At 36.8% G+C, this 23,010-nt stretch overlaps 1 protein-coding gene across 1 annotated transcript; it reads right to left on the bottom strand.

Annotated features, from left to right (window-relative positions):
• Positions 1 to 13,832: 13,832 nt before the first annotated feature.
• Positions 13,833 to 16,017, bottom strand: LOC118822046 (L-rhamnose-binding lectin CSL3-like). Its single transcript, XM_036590845.1, has 9 exons — positions 15,841 to 16,017; positions 15,716 to 15,739; positions 15,441 to 15,503; positions 15,199 to 15,334; positions 14,966 to 15,075; positions 14,751 to 14,795; positions 14,416 to 14,536; positions 14,149 to 14,257; positions 13,833 to 14,028 (listed from the first exon to the last, which is right to left on the bottom strand). Exons 1-8 carry the CDS (start codon positions 15,854 to 15,856, stop codon positions 14,152 to 14,154), a joined length of 621 nt encoding a protein of 206 aa, XP_036446738.1. The 5' UTR covers positions 15,857 to 16,017; the 3' UTR covers positions 13,833 to 14,028; positions 14,149 to 14,151.
• Positions 16,018 to 23,010: the final 6,993 nt, after the last annotated feature.

A 23,010-nucleotide genomic window follows, 5' to 3' on the forward strand; every position in this document is an offset into this window, starting at 1 on the left:
CACATGATTAAATTGGCCACTGTCATTCCTATGTGTTTGTTGTCTGTTTTTCAAGTTTGTGATTTTATGTAGCTACTCTACATATGAATTCCCTTCAGTTGACCTCTTGTAATTTGTACACTGCATTGGGAATATTTTAGTGTGCTAATCCATCAAAGGAACACTATAGAACAAACCTGTAGAAATAGTGAAGTGATAGTTTGGTGAAATGTTTCCATGCACAAACAAGTAAACATGCCAATATGGTCTGATGAGCAGAGAATGACGGTAAGCTAAAGCCAACATACAACATTCATTTCTGCATTCTGTTGCATTTAATGCTCTTAAAAACAGTTACTGCAAATTTGATTTTTTAATTGTGTTGTTTTGTGTACTCATGTTGTTCATGACATGCAAGATTACTAACCATACAATTCACTTCAACTTCTCAGAGTAAACAATCAAGGTAAATATCTAAACAGTACTACCACACATTTCTCAAACCTTAGGGCAACTTGTCTACTTTACAAACTGAATAAAGCCAATAATAGGCAGAAATATATTCTCATATCAGCTACCTGAACAGTCCGCTTTAAGCAGCAGAACTTTTATAACAAACCAGTGCTCCAAATGTGGATGTTTTGTAGCTTAGACTGACAGTAATAATCAAATATTGACAGAAATAAAAGGTAGGTGGTGTAGCTTTTAGGATAGCAGCCAGACACTGTTCTTCCTACTGCTCAGCATAGACATGATGTATATTCATTCAAGCACCTTTATCTTACAGTGGAGATTTCATGGACAACTCACTCTCAAAAATATTTTGCTAATAATGCAGGCTAAACCATTAGTTTATCTTGCATAAGTGGATAAAGCTAAAGCACATCAATGCATCGGTTCAGCATGTACAGGGTGACAGCTGGGGAAATAAACTGGAACAGCAGTTGGTTTTGTTTTTAAAGCATAAATTAGGAAATCTTGCAAATCTTGCATTTTGTGAGAAGCTCCCCTGGTGAATCTTGCACCATTTAATCAGGTTTTACAGAATGTATACATTTATGTCAAATAATTAGTTATTAATCAGCACTAACATTAGTTTAAAATGAAACTGAGGCCTATATCAATTTATGCCCACTTTAATTTTAATAAGAAATGGCAAAAAACAAAAAACAATAAAACAAACACTTAAAATGCCAGGTTTTTCCTTAATTAAATGGATATTGTGATTGTATTAATTACATAATTGTATTATGCAAGATCATTTAATTTTTTTCTTAACTTTACAGACAAAATTCAGGCTTCAGTATACAGTCTATTGGTCAATGGATGGAACAGATTGTTCAAATAAGATTAAGATTAAACTAATTAGCTGCCAATCTTTCCCCATGTTTAAAACACTGTTATGCTTAAAATGGACAAATAACATCTCACTGCCTGAAAACAGTAGTAGCTATTTAGAAGCCTGAATTTGGTATGTTACGTTTAATTTTTTGTCCACTTTAAATAACATTACACGCTTAAAAAAGATGGTTTTTCAAGGGTTCTTTAGTAAAGAAAATAGTTCTATATAGAACCATGAATGCTCAAAGAACCCCTAGCATGATTAAAGCATTCTTTGCATCATGGAAGGGTTCTTCAGATTGGTGGAGAATGTGCTGTAGATGGCTCTGTATAGGACCTTTTTGAAAAAGGTAACCTAAAAAGGGTTCTTCTGGTGTAACAAACCTGGCATCGTAACAATAGAAGAACCCTTTTTGGAGCTATATAGAACACTTTTCAAAAAAGTTTCTATATAGAACCAAGATTTTCTACAGCACATTCTCCGTCAATCTGAAGAACCCTTTTATGATGCAAAGAACCCTTTATTAATGTAATGAATCAATGTTCATGGTTCTATATAGAACCATTTTTTTTTACTAAAGACCCCTTGAAGAACCATCATCATTTTAAATATGTAGTGTAACTTGGAGGAGATGTTGTTTCATCCAATCAATGGTTCCACATTAATGGTGCTGTAGAGATGGTATTTCGCCTGTAGATGGCACTGATGCATCAGTTTGCATTATTAATCTGCGTAATCATTGTAAAATAGGACAGAGTTGTTTATACTTGCACTTGCACAAGAACATGTTCTGATTAAGATTTCCTAATATACTATAACTTGGTCCCAACTGATCTTCACCCTTGAATGTACTGCGATATATTTAATAAAAACGTATTATTATTCATAGATGTTTACATACAGATCAGAAATATTGAACCTAAAACTCACCTTGATGGTCAGTGGTTACAGCCTGGAATAGCCTAATCAATGTTTGCTTGCTTAGCACACAGTGGAAAGCAACAATTTGAAGAGGCTTCACTTTTCTGTCAAAATCTGCAGGGTTTTTCTTCCATGTTTCTATTTTTTTAAGCAGCAATAAGGCTAGGGAATTGACATCACGCCGTGCTGTATTATGGGACTGTTCTACCATATTGGCAGGGTTACTTTTTTAGGTGCCACACACACAGCGTGAGCATTCAATTTGTGTTGTATTTCTTGACTGCTGGATCACTTGTTGTTAATAATTGATCCAAGTAGGCAAATGCTGTTTACCACTTCTACATCTTCACATTTGCACCATCAGTAAGTAATGCTAGTGATCTTTCTCATTGCTAACTTTTGTTTCCTTCATGCTGAGATATTTTCACTCTGTTCTTTAACTTTCCTTATAATGACCTACAGGTCATCCTGACTGTCTGCGATGAGTGTCCTTGTCATCCACATATAAAAGGTTATTTATGTTTCTTCCACCGATCTTGAATCCTTGATCTTCTTCCTCCAGCTCTGCTTCTCCTATAATATGTTCAATTCAATATTTATTTATGTAGCACATTTTATTATTATTATTATTATTATTTATTTTTGTGTGTGTGTGTGTGTGTGTGTGTGTGTGTGTGTGTGTGTTTCCTCTGGGTTTTACACCAATGGGGGTGGTTGGGGTGGTGAGAATTGAGGGAAGGGGGGATGAGTAATTAGGACAAATAACTTCACAAACACAAGACACAAGGAACCTAACAAATAACCCAAACACTGTGTAATTGGTAAGTAAATGTAAATAGTAAATGTTAAGTTATCCCAGAAGGCGATAACTGGTGGTGTGACCAACGAATCCTGGCCAAAGTTTTAATAAAAAAAAAGTATGGGTATGTGTATATATAAGTATAAGTATATATATAGTGCATGTAACAAAGAGCAGCTGTACAAACCAAACAATATCCAAGAAAAAAATGCCTAATGCCAAGAGGAAGAAACCTTTAGAGGAAAACAAATAACACAACAAGAGAAATATGAATAAAGAATAAAGATTATGGAATAAATATACAATAGTGAATATTTAATAAAGAAAATAAATAAGGCAGAACTGGACAGATTTGGTCATTGGACAGAAGTTTTAGGTTAACTAATGAAAACAGTAACTACTGTTAGAATCAGTGAAACTGAGAATTCAGTCTTGCAACTGTGTTTGATTTTTGTTAGATTTTTGTTTGTGACTTGTCCATTGACCTCTCTTAGCATACCCACGCCAAGCTAAATTCATTTTTAATTCACATGTCTTCTACACCTTGTTTTTTCAAGTTTCCAGTTTCAGGATCATTACAGATGGTGTAAGATTGGTATTTATCCTTACTGGTAGCTCCCTGAAGTCCATGGTTCAGTTCTCTTAAAATATCTTTATCCTGATTTTAGATGTCCACTGTATCATCTGTCTTCCACTGTCAATTCCTTCTACTTTTTATTCCTAAATTTTTTGTCGGAGTCCTGTCTGAAAACCTCTTTGAGTTCCATCCATAGCTACTTCTGGCTCAATTATCTGCAATCAGTTCCTGGTGTTTTCCTTTAGGACAGACAGTATGTTTTTCAGATCTCCAGGAAGTCTGATAGTTTTTTTTTAGCTTCCTAAAATCAGCTCCAGGCCAGGTCTTGCTTGTTGAGCATAAACTTTTATGACTGTAATGTTGAATGTTTGATCACAAAATCAAATTGACATCAGTCAGTCATTGTTAGCACTATATCCAGTAACATATAGGATGTCTTGCTGACCATGAAAGCCACTCCATGCCATTTCTGGACATTGTTCACTTATGCCAGATAGCAAATTTGACATGGCCCAAACCTGAGCCACATTCAGCATTTACTTGCGGCCCACATACCACATGGAATGATGGCGCAGGAGAGGGCCAGATGCGGTTGCCAGAACTCAGCCTGTTTACAACCATTAGAGCGCCAAAAATTTCTGACAGAAATGAAAAGCAACTGTGCTGGATCTTAAATTTTAGCAATGCACCTTAATATTTATTTTCTGATCCAACCTAATTGACAGAGGTCTCCACAATGCCGTCAGGCTCAGGCAACTAAGGATGGCAGGTCCTTCCTCTTAGACTCCTATCTATAAATGGTTTGGGTACTGACAGGATTTGAACTCATGATATCTTGCTGATGGGGCAAGGCGAGAGCAAATGCTTTGATCAAAATGAGAATAGATGTCATTCCTATGAATCTAGTTTCCATTCTGCAGCACAGGATGGATGTAATAGTGCTTGGTCCTCATCAGGAAGAGTAAATAACTGGCTGAGCTGTGTTGCTGTCAATCTGACACTTTTTCTATTATTATCTTCAACTGCAAGTAATAGCAAGGAAAGGAAATTTGAAGACAGAAATAGTTCAGTCTCAAGCATACATTATGTAATGCTGCTTGATGTGTTCGGTAGCTGTTGTGTGTTACTTGGACAGATGGCTGTTACTGTCTAAGCTGGTTATGACAACAGCCTTGTCAGTTATTCACTACACAGAACCCAAAAACAAACATTTATTATAGTCACCAGTAGTTTACCTCTGACTGTGACATATTTTGAGTGACACTGGCTTGGTGTCAGTATAGGAAAGCATACCAATATCAAAATGTAAATGAAAATATAATGTGCAAAAGGTCAATGTAATCCTAATTTTCCACTCATACAAGCAAGTTTGGGCTCAAAATCAAAATTCAAATTCAATAACTGCTTTTACTTTTGCCATTTGATATACAACCCCATTTCCAAATAAAAGGGGATGTTTTGCAAAATGTAAAGAAAAATAGAATGCAAAGATATGCAAATTATGTGAGCCCTATATTTAATTGAAAATAGTACAAAGACAACATATCAGATATTGAAATTGATTTATTACTGTTTTTTTAATATTTTTAAAATGTTAATTTGATGCCAGCAACATGTTTCATAGAAGCTGGGACAGAGGCATGCTTACCACTGTGTTGTATCACCTCTTCTTTTAACAATACTCTGTAAGTGTTTGGAAACAGAGGAGACCAATTGCTGTAGTATGGAAAAGTAGTGTGTGAAATGTTTCCCCATTCTTTCTGGGTATAGGATTTCAGCAATTTCAACAATTTGGTTTCATAATGCGCTTTATGTTTTAAATGGATGACAGGTTTGGACTGCAGACAGGCCAGTTGACTGTGACTGTGTTTATCCCTGGATAGTCATTTAATACAGTTCATGACTGTATGGATCCCTGGAATGTTACTTAATCCTGTTCACGCCTCTATTGACCTTGGACAGTGAGTTAATCCAGTTTATGACTGTATTGATCTTGGATAGCCAGTAAATCCAGTTCATAACTTTATTGATCCTGGATGATCGGTTAATCCAGTTCATGACTGTATCAATCCTAGATAGTCTATTAATCCCATTCGTTAATGTTGGTAGCACACATTTGGTTTTATCAAAGCCCGTTAGTATCTCTACAGTGAACCATATTCCATCAAACCACTCTGAATGACTTTGTTTACATCTCAAAACAGAAATATGCCTCTTTAAATGAGTCAAATTCCGCTGTTATCCACTTAGTCTGTTTTTTTACAAAAATCTTTGTCAGTGGATGGTTCCTCAACATTATTTTGTGTAGTTATTTGTTTTTAATTATTAATCATTTAATATTAGAAAAGTTCCATATGTGTTCTTACATTGAATCATTAATTGATTACTGACTTTAAAATTATTTTTTCAGTTGATCAATGGATTACTGGGTTACACTTTACATTAAGGGTACTTGACCTGCAAGTAATTAAAGCATTTACTAATTAATAATTAATCAGAAAGTAATGAGTCATTAATCAGGAACAAATGAATGTCATACATTAACAACCACAAGATTAAATTACTCAGTAGTAACTAATACATGTAATAAAGAATGAAGATGAAGGTAATAAAGGCTTTCTTCAACATCTGAATTTATCAGTAATTCATGTGTTAAATTAAGCATGCCAATATGATGTTAGTACACTTTGGCATACTTCTAAAAGTTCTGTTGCTTTCATCCTATTCGTGCAAACATTACCTGTCATACTGCAATGTCATACTGTTACAACGTAAACTTAAATGTTGCGTTTATTTAGTTTATTTACTGAAAATAGGCATTTATTTAATTAAACGTGTTTCCCATTTTACATCTGTTATTCTTTTCAAAAATGTGTTATATCTAATTTTTTAGTAATGGAAGCACAGCATTATGATATGAAACTCAACTGTTTCCTCAGCTGGGTATTACAACTATTTTTCTTCGCCAGTAGGTGGCAGTAATTGCGGTAGTTGCGACATGTCAAGTAGCCATAGAGTCTTGAGCACAGATATCATAGAGATACAAAGAGAACTTGTAGAGATGAGAATTACCACTCTGCAATGTCTTCCGGGTTTTTCAGACGCTAGAGGGCGCGCCCGAGTGAGTCCAAAATGAATGGTTTGACGTGGAGCATTTGAGCAAAATCATAGTTTATAAATGCTTAAACGTTTGTTAATGTAAAATAATACAATCATTTCAATATAATCGCTGTTTTGATTTAACTGCAGCTTAAACAGGCTACTACATAATCAGAAATACTGAGGAAATTACAACAAAACCTCATTCCTTTTATCCAGTTATCTACCCCATTTAGTCGTCGCCTATTCCACCCGCTAGTTAGGACTCCCCCAATCACACGGTACTATCAACGCTAGGAGCCTTGTTTCTTTACTCTCTGTCTATTTTATCAGCTCTACTCTAGTTCAGACCAATTAAAACACGACGTGGGAGAAGTTGGATCAGATCCAGCCGAACCCCCTGGACTTCTGGTTCCGCAGCGAGGACAATCTCGCTAGGGGGGTGAAGCCTAACACAGGCTTCCTCCGAGACCTGTGAGGCGCCACCGCTTCTTTTCGAACTGCCGCTCACGTAATGTCATTGGACAGCTGAACACGCTCGGAGGAAAAGACCAACCGCCAGATCTGTTACGTCAGCTAATAGACGCCTGCGCTGACTAGCATCGCGTTAAGTGATGGGGGGAGAAGGAGGGGCCATCCTACCCACCCAGAGAGAGCGAGGCCAATTGTGCTCTCTCGGACTCCCGGCTACGGATGGCTGTAGCATCACCAGGGATCGAACTCGCGATCTCCTAATGATAGGGCCAACGCTTAGACGGTTGAGCCCCACAAAACCTTGGCCATTTAAATGTGTAAGCACTCACTGCTTCTCCTTCTGATTGGTCAGGGGCTCGACAGACAGAAATAAGGAGGAAAGAAATAAATATGGAATTAGGAACATTGAAAGTGCCATTCAGATCCATAAAGATATTTTAATATGGAGAGCAGTCAGACAAGAAATAGCTGATTAAGTGAATCATGTACTTACAGGCCAGTCAGTCCAGCAGAGTCACCACACTACTGGACTGACTGGAGTTTATTAGCAGATGGTAAAATGATGGTTAACATCACTGGAATGAGCTCTGTAAACTAAACGCGATGATGAGCAGTAATCCCTGCAGACACAGACAAGAAGAGATGATGGATCGTGTCTCACACACAAAGTTCAACTCAAGTCTTCATTTCACACAGTGTCTCACCTTGTATCTCACAACACCGCCAACCAGCAACATAAAAAACAGTGTGGGAATGTTGGGGTGTTAAGAATGCAAGGCTGCACTATTTTACATGTAGCATGATAGTGTAGAGGGCAGGATTCTCCTCGAAAAGATCAGGCTAAACTCCAGAGTTCGACTGCACACACGTCATATTTTATTTGCACACAAACAAGCAAAAAGTGAAAGAAAAGCCTGAAGAAAAAGCTAAAACAAACAGGTTGCAATGCAGCTAATACGACCAGGACACAGCAGACGTCCCACCTAGACATTGCTGACTAAATATCAGCCAGTTTGCGCCAGAGGCCAAAAGACCACATGAACACATCCTACTCTCTTGAATTAACCCTGTTCATGTCCTTTCACAGTACTCCTTTCTCCTTTTACTGACCCCATCACACACAGTAAATTATTATTGCTACAAACAGCAAAAATGCTATCAGTAATTTGGTTACCTTGTCTTTGGTCTTAATCAGTGTAGAGCTCAAGCAGAACGTATATACAGATTTATACAGATATATTATTTTATTATTTATTATTATTATTATTATTTTATTATATACAGATTGGGCGGCACGGTGGCAGTGGGTAGCGCTGTTGCCTCACAGCAAGAATGGCCTGGGTTTGATTCCCGGCCGGGCGACCAGGGTCATTTCTGTGTGAAGTTTGCATGTTCTCCCTGTGTCTGTGTGGGTTTCCTCCCACAGTCCAAAAACATGCAGTCAGGCTGACTGGACATGCTGAATTGGCCCTAGGTGTGAGTGTGTGTGTGTGACTGTGTATGTCTGTCTGTCTGCCCTGCGATGGACTGGCAACCTGTCCAGGGTGTATCCTGCCTTCCGCCCGATGACAGCTGGGATAGGCTCCAGCACCCCACCGCGCCCCAGAAGGATAAGCGGTTTAGATGATGTATGTATATACAGATTTTCATATTTATCCCATCTGCAAATCTTTCAGTACATTTTTCTATATTACCTTACTTTATATTATTTAATCCTGTCTTGTCTTAAACTATCTTACGCAGTTTTTTTACCTTACCTTAAACCCTAATCTTGTTTTAAACTCTTATTTTATCTTACCTTATACTATCTCATTTGAACATATCTTTTACTCTAATCATACCTTAACTCACAGTCCACACTCTGTAAATAGAGCCATAGTTCTAAATAAAGCCTAGCTATTCAAACTCAGCCACTTGGTTAAGTACACTTACCTTGTATCTACACTCTTTGTCCATTTATGTCAGGTATGTTTATCATATAGGTGCACTTTGTAGTTGTACAATTACAGACTGTAATCCATCTGTTTCTCTGCATTAATTGTTAGCCCCCTTTCACTCTGTTCCTTAATGGTCAGTCCCACCACAGAACAGGCATTTACTGAGTGGTGGATCATTCTCAGCACAGCACTGGTCAAAGGATGCTGTTGCCTGGACAGGGCCATATCTAGTTAGTGTTAGATAGATAGATAGATCACTTTATTAATCCCAGAGGGAAAGTCATCTATTACAGCAGCACAAAGTACAGTAAAGAGCAATATGTTAAAAGATGACCTATGTTATGTATGTGTTACGTCCATAGGACGTATGTTTTGTTTTGCTTGCTTCCCTTTCGTTCTTTCTCTCTCGCTCTCTTTCTCTCTCTCTCTTATTCTCTCGCTTATTAGGAACCTGCCCACTTGTGCGTGTGATTGGCTAGAGTCCCGTAACGAAATTTCATCTGATTGGCTGGCTGAAATTGCATGGCGTATATCTTCGTATATGTTATCGAGGCTTTCCTCCATGGCGGCTTGGGGCGATTGTTTTTAGATCCGAACCGCAGCGCAGCTTGTTTGTTTTATTGCTAGCGATTGTCTACTCTCCTCTCAAATGAAATAGCTTAGCTTTACCTCTTGTTCTATACCCAGTTATCTCTGCAGTTAAACTGTAAGCTCATGATCTGTCTCTGTAAATGTTCACTCTTATGCCGACCAGGTTGTAGGAGTGGGTGCCATTTCTTTTGATCTTGTTTTCTCCTGTTTTTGGTATAGTTAGGGAGTTAGGAAAGACTGACTGTACTTTTGTTTCTTTATGTTTGCATAGGTAAGTTAGTTATCTAACATTTCTAGCTAGGCTTGTTATGTTTATTGTTTTGGCGCATGCCCACTCTGACGTTCTCCTGTGTCGTATACACAAAAGAGCAGCATAAAAAGAAAATAACACGATTTGACCTGTTTAAACGTCAACTGGCTCTCTTTTGTCTTTTATGTTATGATCATCTCAAACCCCTAGACAGGTCGTAACAGTATGTAATTGGCATTATTTATGGTAAATGTGGCTTTTCCTTTTTTTAATAAAAAAACAAATAAAGCACCATCAGACTAAATAAGTAGTTTTCCAGTGGCATGTTTAAATGTGCAACATAAGAGATGGAGTGAGGTAAATGTTTGTTGTGAATAAACGTATAGCTGAGTTTAATTGGCCAATACTGGAAACCAGATCTGTAAAGCTAAGCAAGGGTGGTCCTGGTCAGTGGCTGGATGGAAGACCATGCTGCATTGCCGGCAGTTCTAAGCTTTTCAACTTTATTTTGAAACTAAACTATGGATACAGTGAAAAGAAGTTCATACTGTGGGACTAAGCAGAAGACTTAAAACAGAACATAGCAGGCCTGCATGTACTCAGTTATATATTCTACTGAATTACTTTAGAAGACCTGTATTGGCTTCCACCTTCAGCCAGTGTATACAAATCTATGAGAACCTTTGGTCTGGTCTTATGTCAAAAACTAAGTAATGTGGGGCTTTGTCAGGGCTTGTCTTGATAACTGACATTAGAATTTGCAATCAGGTTTTGAACCCAAGCTTTACTTTGAAATAAAAATAACTTTGATTCAAACTTAAGAATTTAAACAAAGTCACCCTCAATTGAGTCCTAATAGAGTGGAGGAATATTTTTAATGACCATTACTCGAAGGTTGGTCTGGATGGCCACTAAAGGCTTTATAAGGAACTTCTCGTCTGCTTTTGCTGCCCATCTGAATAAGGATAGACTTAACAGAATCAGTATGTCGGAACAGCAATGCCATGTATTGGAACAAAGTCTTAAAAGGATATATAATGAAGATATGAAAAAATAAACTTTGCATAGTTAAAGCAAAATTGAATGATTTGTTAAGAAGAAAAGCTGAGTTCATTATACACAGAGTTCGACAAAGATACTACTTTAACGGAAGCAGACCTAGCAAGCTTCTTGCTCTGAAATTAAAGCAGTGTGAAAGGTTTGCTACGATAGATTCCATCCACTCTTCTTCAAAAGGTTTAGTAGTTGACCCAAAGGACATTAATGATACTTTCAAATCATTCTATCAGGATTTATATTTGTCTAGGGGTGACTTTAATACCGAGGATTGTAGACAATTTTTAAATAACCTTGACCTTCCAAAGCTAAGTGAAGCTGATTTAGGCAGCCCTGTATCTTTAGAAGAACTACATTTAGCACTGAAAAATACCCCTAAAGGTAAAGCACCTGGACCAGATGGTATTCCACCAGAACTGTTGCTGTGCTTTTGGGATATTCTTGGTCCGGTGTTTTATGAAGCCATACAGTTTGCAATTGAGGTGGGCTCTTTTCATGACCATATGAATATTGCTATGATATCCTTGTTACCTAAAAAAGGTAAAGATCTCACTCGGTGTGCCAATTTTCGTCCAATTTCACTGATAAATTCTGATATTAAATTGTATTCTAAGGTGCTAGCCTATAGACTTGATAAATATATTGAGAAATTAGTACACTCTGACCAGTCTGGGTTCTTGAAGGGACGGCTTGCTGCAGATAATATTCAGCGCTTGATGCATGTTTTACATGAGTCACAACAAAAAGATGCTCCATGTGCAGTCTTGTCTTTGGACGCAGAGAAAGCGTTCAATAGAATTGAGTGGGATTATCTGTGGATGGTGTTAGAGAAGTTTAGTTTAGGATGTATTTTCATTCATATGATTTGGATTTTATACAATAACCCATCTGCTATGGTCATTACTAATGGTTTACAATCACTCCCGTTTTCTGTTCTTCATGGAACACGTCAAAGGTCACCCTTATCTCCAGATTTATTTATTCTTTCTATTGAACCCTTAGCTCAGCATTTAAGACAGAACAAAGTTATATCACCAATTCAGATTAAAGGTTGTCCTCACATTATATCCCTCTACGCAGACGATATCATCCTCTATATAACTGATATTGTTAAGTCTATTTCCAATTTATTATCAGCATTTAAAAACTTTCATGCGTTATCGGGTTACAAAATTAATTGGTCAAAATCAGCTTTGATGTTACTTAATAGCAATGCAAAAAATATCACTGTGCCATCAGTAATTCCTGTCAGAACACAGCTGAATTATTTGGGTATAAACATTCAGACTTCTTTGAATGGCACAGTGAAGTTACCAAATACTTCGTAGTAGATACTGAATTTCTCATAATATATATTAAATCATTTGTAGAAGTCACTGAATAATTTATTGTAGTTACTGAATGATTCGCAGTAGGTTCTCATTTTAAAGTAGTTACTGAATAATTCATACTATACTCACATAAGTTTGGGTGCACTGGTCAAATTACATGTTTTGTTGATTTAAGTGAAAATAAGTACATGTTCTCCACAAAGAACACAATCCTGCATATTTTAATGTACAGTTAATGTTTACTTGCTGAATTTCACACATTAAAAAAGAAAAAAACAATGCAATGTTTTTTCTTTTTTAATGTGCAAAATAGTTATATTGTGTCTATCAAAAGACACATAAGAACATGTAAAAGACACTGGATTATATATGTAATGCTCTTGGTTAGTGTAAGGATTAAAAATGCATCACTTTACCCAGATATCTTACACTGCATTATCTTACTACACTGTCAGTGTTTAATGCATATAGCTGAATAAATATATTGAATCTCCTTTTATAATTTAAGCTCATTCATAGTTGACAGAGCTATATGTAAAATCAGTGCTATCACAAACATGTTAAAAGTGAGACATTTTACCATTTCATGTAAAATATTAACTCATTTAGAACTTGATGGCAGCAACGCATCTCAGAAAAGTTGAGACAAAAGGCTGGAAAAGTAAGTGGTACTAATAAAAAACAGCTGGAGGAGCAACTTGCAACTAACTCACATGACTCTCTAATTAATGTAATCAACTAGATTGACAATCCAGGATCAATACCATCAGTAAAAAAATGAATGACTATGCAGGGTCAATACGGTCAATAAAAGGATTAATTTGCTATCTCAGATTAATGCAGTCATTAATTGATTATCAAGGATCAGCAGCTATTGGCTACCCAGGACAAGCAGCTCATCATGCTGTGCGAAGTACTACTAAGTTTGCTTGCGTGCTAACTATATAAACTTTAGTTAGCTTGTAAGTTGATCTGTTAGGTATTTGTTAATGTTGTCAAATATAACCTTAAAAAATATCTTAGGTTTACTGTTTGCTAAACACAACCTAACTAGCCAGGTAGCCAGTTAGCAATGCATTTATCCAGGAAAAGAAAATGAATGACTATACAGCATGATGCATACAGCTACACCTCAGTCTACACTCCTCTTTTGAAAACTGTTGGATCATTTCATGTGGATTTTACAATAGGACTGTTCACCACTGAAAAGGTCTAACTGTAGTATATAGGTCACACTATGATATAGGTCGATTATTTGATATAACGGACAGTTGTTCTAGTGTATCTGCTTGATGCTACATCATGTGGAAGCACATTGAGTGACAGAGGGGTGACACTGACTGTTCTTCAAAGCTGGTTTCAGATGGTGGTAGGACCAAGGAAATCAGTGTTGAAAGGGTGGGATAAATGTCTTTCTCCCCGATGGAACCATGCTACAACATTTCTGCGTGGGTAAGCAAGAGTTAAACACTCTCATTTGTCATTATCTTTTCATTTATTTTCTTCAAAACCATTATTGTTCATAATCAGACATATACATGTTATCAGTCAATATAAACAGCCTTTTAGCTTTATTCAGCTACTTGACAGGTTGCAAAAAGGTTCATATCTCCATGAGATTTTCAAAGGTTCTGAAGAGATCTTCATTGATTGTGAAGGGTCTCCCTTATTCCTGTAAAAAATGAACAAGACCATTATTTGTATGCTAGTGCATTGCATTGTGTGGACTGTGTTTCTGTTTGGTTAGTATTAAAGACTGAACACTCACATATTCAGAAAACTGAATACTTACATATTATTTACAGCTATAGGTCACCTCCAAGTATTTGTGGATGCCATAGCATGGATCAGAGAAAACATCATTGGAGGCCCTCAGCTTACAATAGCTCTTGCCATTGCACCTGCATTCATGAACAATAAAAAGGTTTCGAAGTGGACAATATCACGGATGACATACTATGTAAATGGTCATGTAAGTGGTATGATGGTGTATGCAGATTAGTGATGATGGATGTAGGTCATAAATGTAAAGGTCCTGCTTGAAGGACAGTTTGCATACCTCAAACTCAAGTTGGTTGTCTGAGGGGAGTAACAATTAGATAAATTTGCTCCTTCAAGGGGACAGATGGTGAGATCCCGCCGCCCGTAGTTGGCATGATGGATGAATATCACTCCACTTTCTTTTGTACAAAACAAAGTTAACACACACTGAAGCGTATTAGCATGGGAATATGGTTCTCCTGACTTGATGAAAAAGTTTGGATAACTGCAATTCATGTTAAGCTGAGAAATATTCTGTATGCTTTTTGAGCACTGGAAACCATTCTCTGCTATTTGTCAAGGTAAAAAACAAAACAAAACAAACAAATAAAATCTTTAATGACTCATACATACCACAGGTTATCATATCCTGTTGATCTTCACAAACTACAATTCTCCCTGGATTAATGGGGAAACAAAAATATTTTACACTCTGCTTCTTTACATTATTGCCCAGAATCTTCAGTTTGACAAGGCATTTAATTCTTTCAGCTATTGCTGAACTGTTAAACTGAAGTGGTGTACCCATAATGATAAAATGCCAGAGTGATTTGATACTATTGACTTACGTCTCGAAACACAGTTGTAAGTCACGTCCAGGAATTTGGGAATTCCATAGCAGGGATCAGAGAAGACAGAGTTTGAAGCAAGAACAACACAGCTGTACCGTCCATCACATCTAGGGATACATGAACAGGGTTTTAAACGCACACAGTAAAAACCTATAAAACAAGCAATAGACGTAGTGAAATATGATGGCCAACACAGCACATTGTAATATATTTGTGGAATTACCCCTCACCGGTCTGACATGATTTTGAGAGATCTTTCATTGTAGCAATGATCATATGAAAGCTGAAAACTTGATAGCCCTTCGCTGCAAGTTATTTTGTCCGTGCGTCCATAATTAGCCTTGACAACTTCTATGTAGCCTGAACCTGTTGGAGAAGAATAGCCTGATTCGTACTGATTGGTCTTGTGATTGTTATTTCTTTAAATCAAACAGTTAAAAATAAGAATCTAGAGGACAGAATAAAACATTACCACAGGAGAGAACAGTGTTGCTATCCTCACATGCTAGCTGTCTTGCAGAAGTTCTTTGACCACCTATTAAAATGCAAATTTAGTGTAAAAAAAACTTCATTCTTGGATGGTAACTGTAAAAACTGGTTTGAAAATGGTTAAAATCACAATGTTCTGTTTATGTAATTATTCTAATATTAGTGGTCACAACTAGTTAATTGCTTTCCAGATAAATATAATTTAAATATAATACACAGACGTGCACAGCACTGTGTATACAAACTATTGCTCCTTACCACACAGCATCAGAAATAGCATCCCTGAAAATCAAATATTTAGGTATGTATCAAAAATTTCATGCTGCACATCAGAACTACAGCAAAAATTCCTAAACATATAAAGTGCATAAAAGTATACTCACAGGTTGTCCAGCTCATTCTCTGTGCCTGATAGTTGAACAAATATGTGATCAGAAGAAACTTCTAATTGTAACCACTAATATTACTTGTTTTTATAGTAAGCGCCTGATTTATATATGAAGAGTAATACAGGTCACCTAAGCATTAACCTGGCGAGACCTTGAGGCCTTTTAAAATTTAACTTTGCAAGGATGACTCATCATGTATAACCTGTGTTTCCCGAAACACTTCTTAGCCAAAGTAAACTTGCTTAACAATTAATAACTGACCACTACATAGATATAGCTCATACACACAAACACACGCACTGTGGCACTGATAGAAAGAGTATAGAAAGAGAATATGTATTCAGTATACAAAAATTAAGTAGTTTAGTCAGTTTAAGTTATATTTTGTAAAGGCACTATTCAGAGAACAGTTATTTTTACATTTTTAGGAGAATACTTTTAGAATACTTACCCATAAAAATGAAATTTAAATGATGTATACCATCTTTCAAAGAAACAACATCACTGCTTGTTGAAGATCCTGCTAAAGCCTGAGTAGACTGATAAATCACTGTGATAAGTCAGTTATTCTGAGTTGTAGTAAACTCTTTTGAGGTATGGCTGAACTGTCTCCTCAGTAGTGCACATGTTCATGAGCAATGAGCTTAGCTTTGGTATTGTACTGGATATATGCATGTGTTTCATGGCAAGTCACATAACTGAAAATCACATAGCTACTGACTTTAAAGTCAAATTTGTGAGATTTTATTATTGGGATATGATGATTTTTTGGCTTAGGCCATGAAAGAGCAATGGGATTATGGGAACAGCAGTGGACTGAAGCAAACAATGAGAGCCAAAATAACATTGAGAATTTTGTATTCATTTTGGCATTTATTTGAATAATTGATTTTTTTTTCATGAAGCATATTAACAGAATTACACAAACATAACTGCCAAACAGTAACAGTGAGGAACAGTGTGAATTAAAAATGACAGCAGAGTTTTTTTTTTTCCCATGGACTTTTTCAATATGTATTGTAAATGTATTCTGAATACATTACTTTATGTATTGTAACAGAATACATTGTTGAATACATTTAGGACAGTGTATTCAATATTCAGCCCCTACTTTTTCAGAGTATTTTGCCCAACCCTGCTTGTATCTACACTCACACACACGCACACCTTCTAAGCTGCTCATCCTTCTGGGTCGCAGGGGGAGCTGGAGCCCATCCCAGCAGTCATTGGGTGGAAGGCAGGATACACCCTGGACAGGTCACCAGTCCATTGCAGGGCTGTATCTACACTCTTTGTCCATTTTATCAACCCCACCTCCCATACATGAGCACTTTGTAGTTCTACAAATACAGACTGTAGTCCATATGTTGCTCTGTATACTTTATCAGCCCCCTTTTACCCTGTTCTTCAATGGTCAGGCCAATATGTTCTCCATTGAAATTTCCATTTTGAAGTGGAAAGTCTGTTTGTGTTTTGGCCTGTGATGCTGCCCGCTGCTCATTTCGACACCCCAGGTTGTCAGATCTGAAACACTTTGGCAAGCAAACACAGCATTGCAGCCATGGAAGCATGTACACAAACTGGATCCCACCCTAAAAAGCCTCTGCATCCTTCTAAAAAAGCTCCATGACGAGAGACATAATAAAGCACAGGTAAATATTGGCGATGCATTTGAAAGATAGAGCTTAGAGCTTAGATGAACCTTAAGACATTAGCAACTAAATTTGCTAATTTTCTTCTGAACAAGTAAGCATTGAGCTTCAGCTAAGGTTAGCTAACTTTAATTAATTTATCATGGCTACTAGTAGGGACGTGCATTTTAAGTGATTTTATCATTCAAGTACTCGCATTCATACTCTGTGGTTCGTGTGCAGCTGTTATCAAGGCAGACGAGACTGAAGTTGGCTTCCTATTCGCGAGCTTCTTGCTAGAATTTTCCTGTTCCACCTTACGGTGCCAGAATGTAATGGCTGCAATATTTTAAGTGGAATGGGAAAATTTGAACAAGAAGCTGGTGAATAAAAAGCTGACTTAAACTTCTTCAAGGTAGAGCAGTGGGCTTTTGTTTTTAGGATAACAGGCTTAGCTTTGGCAACCATACATAGCCAGATACTCCTCTAGCTAATACTGAGAGAGATATTAAAAAAATCCACATGAGCTGTTTTATAATTTGCAAACATGTACATTAGCTCATCAACTAACAGTGTATGACTCCTTGTTGCTTGTTATTGTTATTGTAAGTTTAACATTGTGATCAATCATGTAGGTTCATTGTCCTCAACCTGGCAACCCCTTGTGAGCTTTGAGTCTGAGGAGGAGGGGTGGAGGCAGACATCTCTCTCCAATATTTAGAATTTGGACTGCAGTGCCCATTTTAAACGCTTGCTGTCAGTATTACATATGCTACTTTAAAATTACAACTATGCTTAAAAAACAGTTCAACTCAAAAATAGTTAAACTGTTTCTCTCCTGAAATGATTAGATTTATGGTCTGAATAATAAACATGATACTGCTGCCTCAGCAAAACAAAAAAAAAAGTGCACATCACATGATTTCAAAAAACTGCACTGCTACCCCACCACTGTTGTCTTCCCAGACAGAGTTTAAAGTTCTTCTACTTGTTTGTAGAGCCCTAAAGGGCCTAGCATTTGTGTACCTCACTGAATGCCTTTTGGTTTCACTTGTTGTAACATTTGATCTGGGATGCGCAAATACTGGCCTTCTGCAAATACCTTATGTCAATTACAGAAAAAAGTCAAGACTGTTGAACACTGGGGTGTTATGATCATTTCCTGGCAGATGTGTTGCAGGTTCAGATCCAAAGCTGTACTGCACACCACTCCTGTTCCAGTGGTCCCTTGCCTATATTAGGTTTAGGTTTTCTATATGGGAAAAATGAATGCGTTTTTCAAAAATTGCCACTGTAGTAGATAAAAATATTCCACAGCCTATAATAATGCCATTGGATCTTCCATATTACAGGATCATTGAGGAGTGAATATATATATTATATATAAATATAATTATATATGATTTATATAATATTATGTGGTTGCCAGTGATCTCAGTACAATGTATAGCATTAGCATGCTTGTAGCAATGTTCATAATTCATCTCTTCAATGACTTTATAAGAGGATCCAGTGACATTCAGAGGAAAAAATGTATGTACAGCAAAAAGTTCCAAGTATGGGCATGCTGGCAACTACAGAATGGAGACACAACTTCAGAGGTCCATACATTTTAAACTGGAAGCTCCAAGCATGGTCAAACAGGAGACATGTAAAAGACACCCAAGACCCGAACAGAGCCATTTTCAAAAACCAAAAACAAATAAAAAAAGAATGTCGACTTTGGATTTGTCTGTGAGCCTCGTCATCAGCTCAACATACACACACCTTAACTAAAGACATTTATGTTTGCTCAAGTGGTCAGCACAGAGCCCTGACCTCAACCCCACTGAGCACCTCTGGGATGAACTGGAACATCGAATGCGAGCCAGGCCTTCTCGTCCACCATCAGTGCCTGACTTCATCAAATGCTCTTTTGGCTAAACAGGCAAAAATTCCCACAGACACACTTCACACAGAAGAACACTGGTCGCCCAGCCAGGAATCAAAACCAGGCCCTCTTTGCTGTGAGGCAACAGCACAACCCACTGCGACACCCTGTTGCTATACAGCAAGACTTCTTTAGTAGTAACTGATAATCTATACAGATGTATAGCGAATGAGCAAAAGCAAATTCAGGATGTTAATGGGGTTTTACCATGCCTAGACAGGTTTCAATCAAATTTACATAAAAATGAGCCTTTCACTGGTGGTGGTGGTGACAGTGTCTTTTAAGGAAGCTGAAGTCCTTCAGGGTTAGGAGTGACAGCCTGTGTACCTTTAATTATGCCCTTATTGAGAGTAAATTTCCTTTCCTTTTGTATTGGTTTCTTTCTCTTAATGTCAACAATCATCTTCAGCACTTACTTATATTTGCTCTAAAATTTGTGCTACACAGATCCGTTCCTTAACACTGCACTGTGATTGACAGACTGCTAAAAAGGCAATTTTTATCTTAAAGACTATTTCCAGGCATTGATGAAACAAACTCCTAACAATACATCTTCGATCATCAGAATTACATATTATGAAGTTATTTCTGAGAAAAAAAAATCCACTAATGCCTTAAAAGTTGCTTAGATGTAACTCTACACCTGTGCCTTCATTTTGTATGCACGGATCTATGAATATGCAAATAGAAATTTGCCTCCAGGACTTTCTGCCAAAAAGCAGCTTTCTCTATGTTCCACATGTACTTGAATTAGCTAACCTAATCTTGCTAACACTACACTAGCAGCTTTTAAGGACGGCCATTATCATGACACACTTTCGTTGTGAACAACCCCAAAGTCCTGTTTTTGTTTTTTTTTGTCAGAATTATTGTAGTGACTATAGCCATCATCTAATTCAGCAAGCTTAGTTATCTAACAAACCTTTTGAGTAACGTCTGCCCTAACTTTCTTTAACATCCCAAAGCCATATAGTGTCCTGTCAGCATTTGACATTAATCTTCATGAACCTTGTAAGACTTACGCTGTCTAACATTATCTGCAGATTGGTTACAGGCTGAAGTCAGATTCTTATTTGCCAGCTACTTGTTCGAATTTCCCGTTCCACCTTAAATGGAGCAGGAGTTACATTCTGGTGCCTCAGACCTTCTTGTTCAAACTGTCCCGTTCACTGATGCACCATTTAAGGTGGAACAAGAACATTCACACAAAAAGCTCGTGAATAAGATGCCAGCCTAGTAGATTTGTTGTAAACAGTCCACAGATAAAACACAACAAAAGAAAAATAAATGTACAATTTAGCTCATACTCATGTCCCCAGGATGAATGGATGGAACAGCATCTAGCTTCAATATCATTCAAAGTTTAGTGGCAAACCCCAGCTGTTTTTGAGTAAAGTTTGCAAAACAGTCCTCTGGAGTTTCCTCTGGACGTTTTGCTGGGACAATCAGATTTTTCCAAATAAACTACAAATAAACTTTTCAGAATATGTCCCTGCCATGGTTTTGAAAAAAATGGAAAACTTAGCTTTCAAAATATGACAAGTAGCTAGCTACACCTGATTCTGATACACCTCCTTCCACCTTATTATTATGCTAATTATCTGGAAAGCCTCACCCCATCAGTGGACGGGATTGGTTCCTTAGGTTTGTGATGTAAAAACAATGGATGTCTGAATCTGTCTTTTTGACACTCTCACTGGTGCACTTCAGTTTCACAGCAGAAGTACTCAGCTATGTCTTCTAGCATATAAAACACATGGCTAGCATGTCTAATTTTTTTTTTTTCACCAGAGGGGGTCTTTAACAATCCCTCTCATGTTTTGCAGCTTTCTTATGAATAGTTTCCTATAGACCACCGCCTTTGTGGCCACTGGTGCAGAACTGTATGAAGGAGGTCAACTTTTGTACTGATGGCAACGTCTTTTAAACAAGGGTCACATTTCCCTGTCGGCTGACACACACTTATTGATGAATTAACTAATCGTGTCTTTACATGGCGTAGTGTGTCCTTCTTGTGTGTATGTTTTAAGCCTGCCATCTAATTTGTTCTCTAGGATAAATAAAGTTTGAAAGTATGTATTTAAAAAAAGGACCATCTCTTGATACAAACAATTGCTTAGAGCCTGATGACAAAAATCAAGAATGCAGAAATGATGCATATGCCACTTAAACATATCATGTAAACTCAAATATATTTTGTTTACTTAATTTTTGTCTACTACTGTATATGGTTAAATATGTCTTACTTTGAATTTACAGAACTTTCCTGACACATAAATAAATAAATAAATGAAAAAGACTGGGGTAGGTGATGAGGCCCTGCAATAATATGCAGCTTATGCCCCCCAAATATTTAGAAACAACCCTGATATAAAAAGACTTTTGCTCATGACACCTCACACAACTGGAAGGTGTCCTGCCCTATGAAGACTGGTCAATAGTGTCCTCACTATGACACTTTGCACAGATACATTTAAAAAAAATGACAGAAACCACCAAATGGTATATGCAGATATAAATTCTAAACTGTAGTTTCTGTCTGAATTAATTATGTGTGATATAGTTCCTCCTCATGAGTTCCACAAATAGAAAAAAGATACATGCAGAATTTAAACATCCTTATTCAAATGATATGTTCTGTTGATTTTCTAAGTGACAAAAAGTTAACAAATCCTTTACAGGGAATACATATAGATATGTTTTTTTTTAGTGCACAATTAAATGAAAATGTACCATAAGTTTTTTGCAGGCCACATCTTGTTTTATTTATTATTTATATAGAATATATTATTTTTCTCCAAATATGTTAAATTTAGCAAATAAACAGTAATTGTGAATTATAATGTACAGAAGTGTGTTCTCTGTAGAGCATATGTACATATTTTCACTTAGAAAATCAATAAAAATTTCATTTGACCAGGGACACCCAAACTTTTGCATTGTCATTCTATAAAAAATCATTTCAGCATATAATGAGTAGCTATACTGTAAACAGAGATTAAAGTAGTTCTGCAGAATAACCTAAAGAAATATTACAAAATTAAATTACATACCTTTTCATGTCTATGATTAAATGGTTAAGGTGTTAGAATCTATTATGAAGTAAAAATATGACAGTGCACATCGTGGACATGGGCCATATCAGCTGCATTCTATAAATCATGCATTGTTTGAACACAACAGCTTGTCTAATCCTTTTAACTAGGGATGTGTGATTAGAATCAGCCAAGATTGGAGTAAACTGATTTTGCTCCAAACATGCAACCAGCCTCTTTATTATTTTTGATTTTGACTGATCTGTGTTGTAATTTTATGACAAAAATAACATAGCCAGATAAGTACACTTGCGCTGCATTTGGATACTGCCGCTACACCTACACTAAAATGCTGTAGGATAATTCTGCATGACGCATTGTTCTCAATAGCTGGTTGCCTCTTACTTTCGATTTAGCGCTTTATTTGATTCTTGTTATTTAAATAGGCGACACATTTTATTTACAACCTAAAATGCCAGTTCGGCCCATTAAAGAGCAAATAAATGTTATTTACTAGGCAAAGTACAATCTGACTAATTTTAATATTCCACAAGAGTTAGTGAACGGA

Source organism: Colossoma macropomum, unplaced genomic scaffold (assembly GCF_904425465.1).
Source record: "Colossoma macropomum unplaced genomic scaffold, Colossoma_macropomum, whole genome shotgun sequence".
Lineage (NCBI taxonomy): Eukaryota > Metazoa > Chordata > Actinopteri > Characiformes > Serrasalmidae > Colossoma > Colossoma macropomum.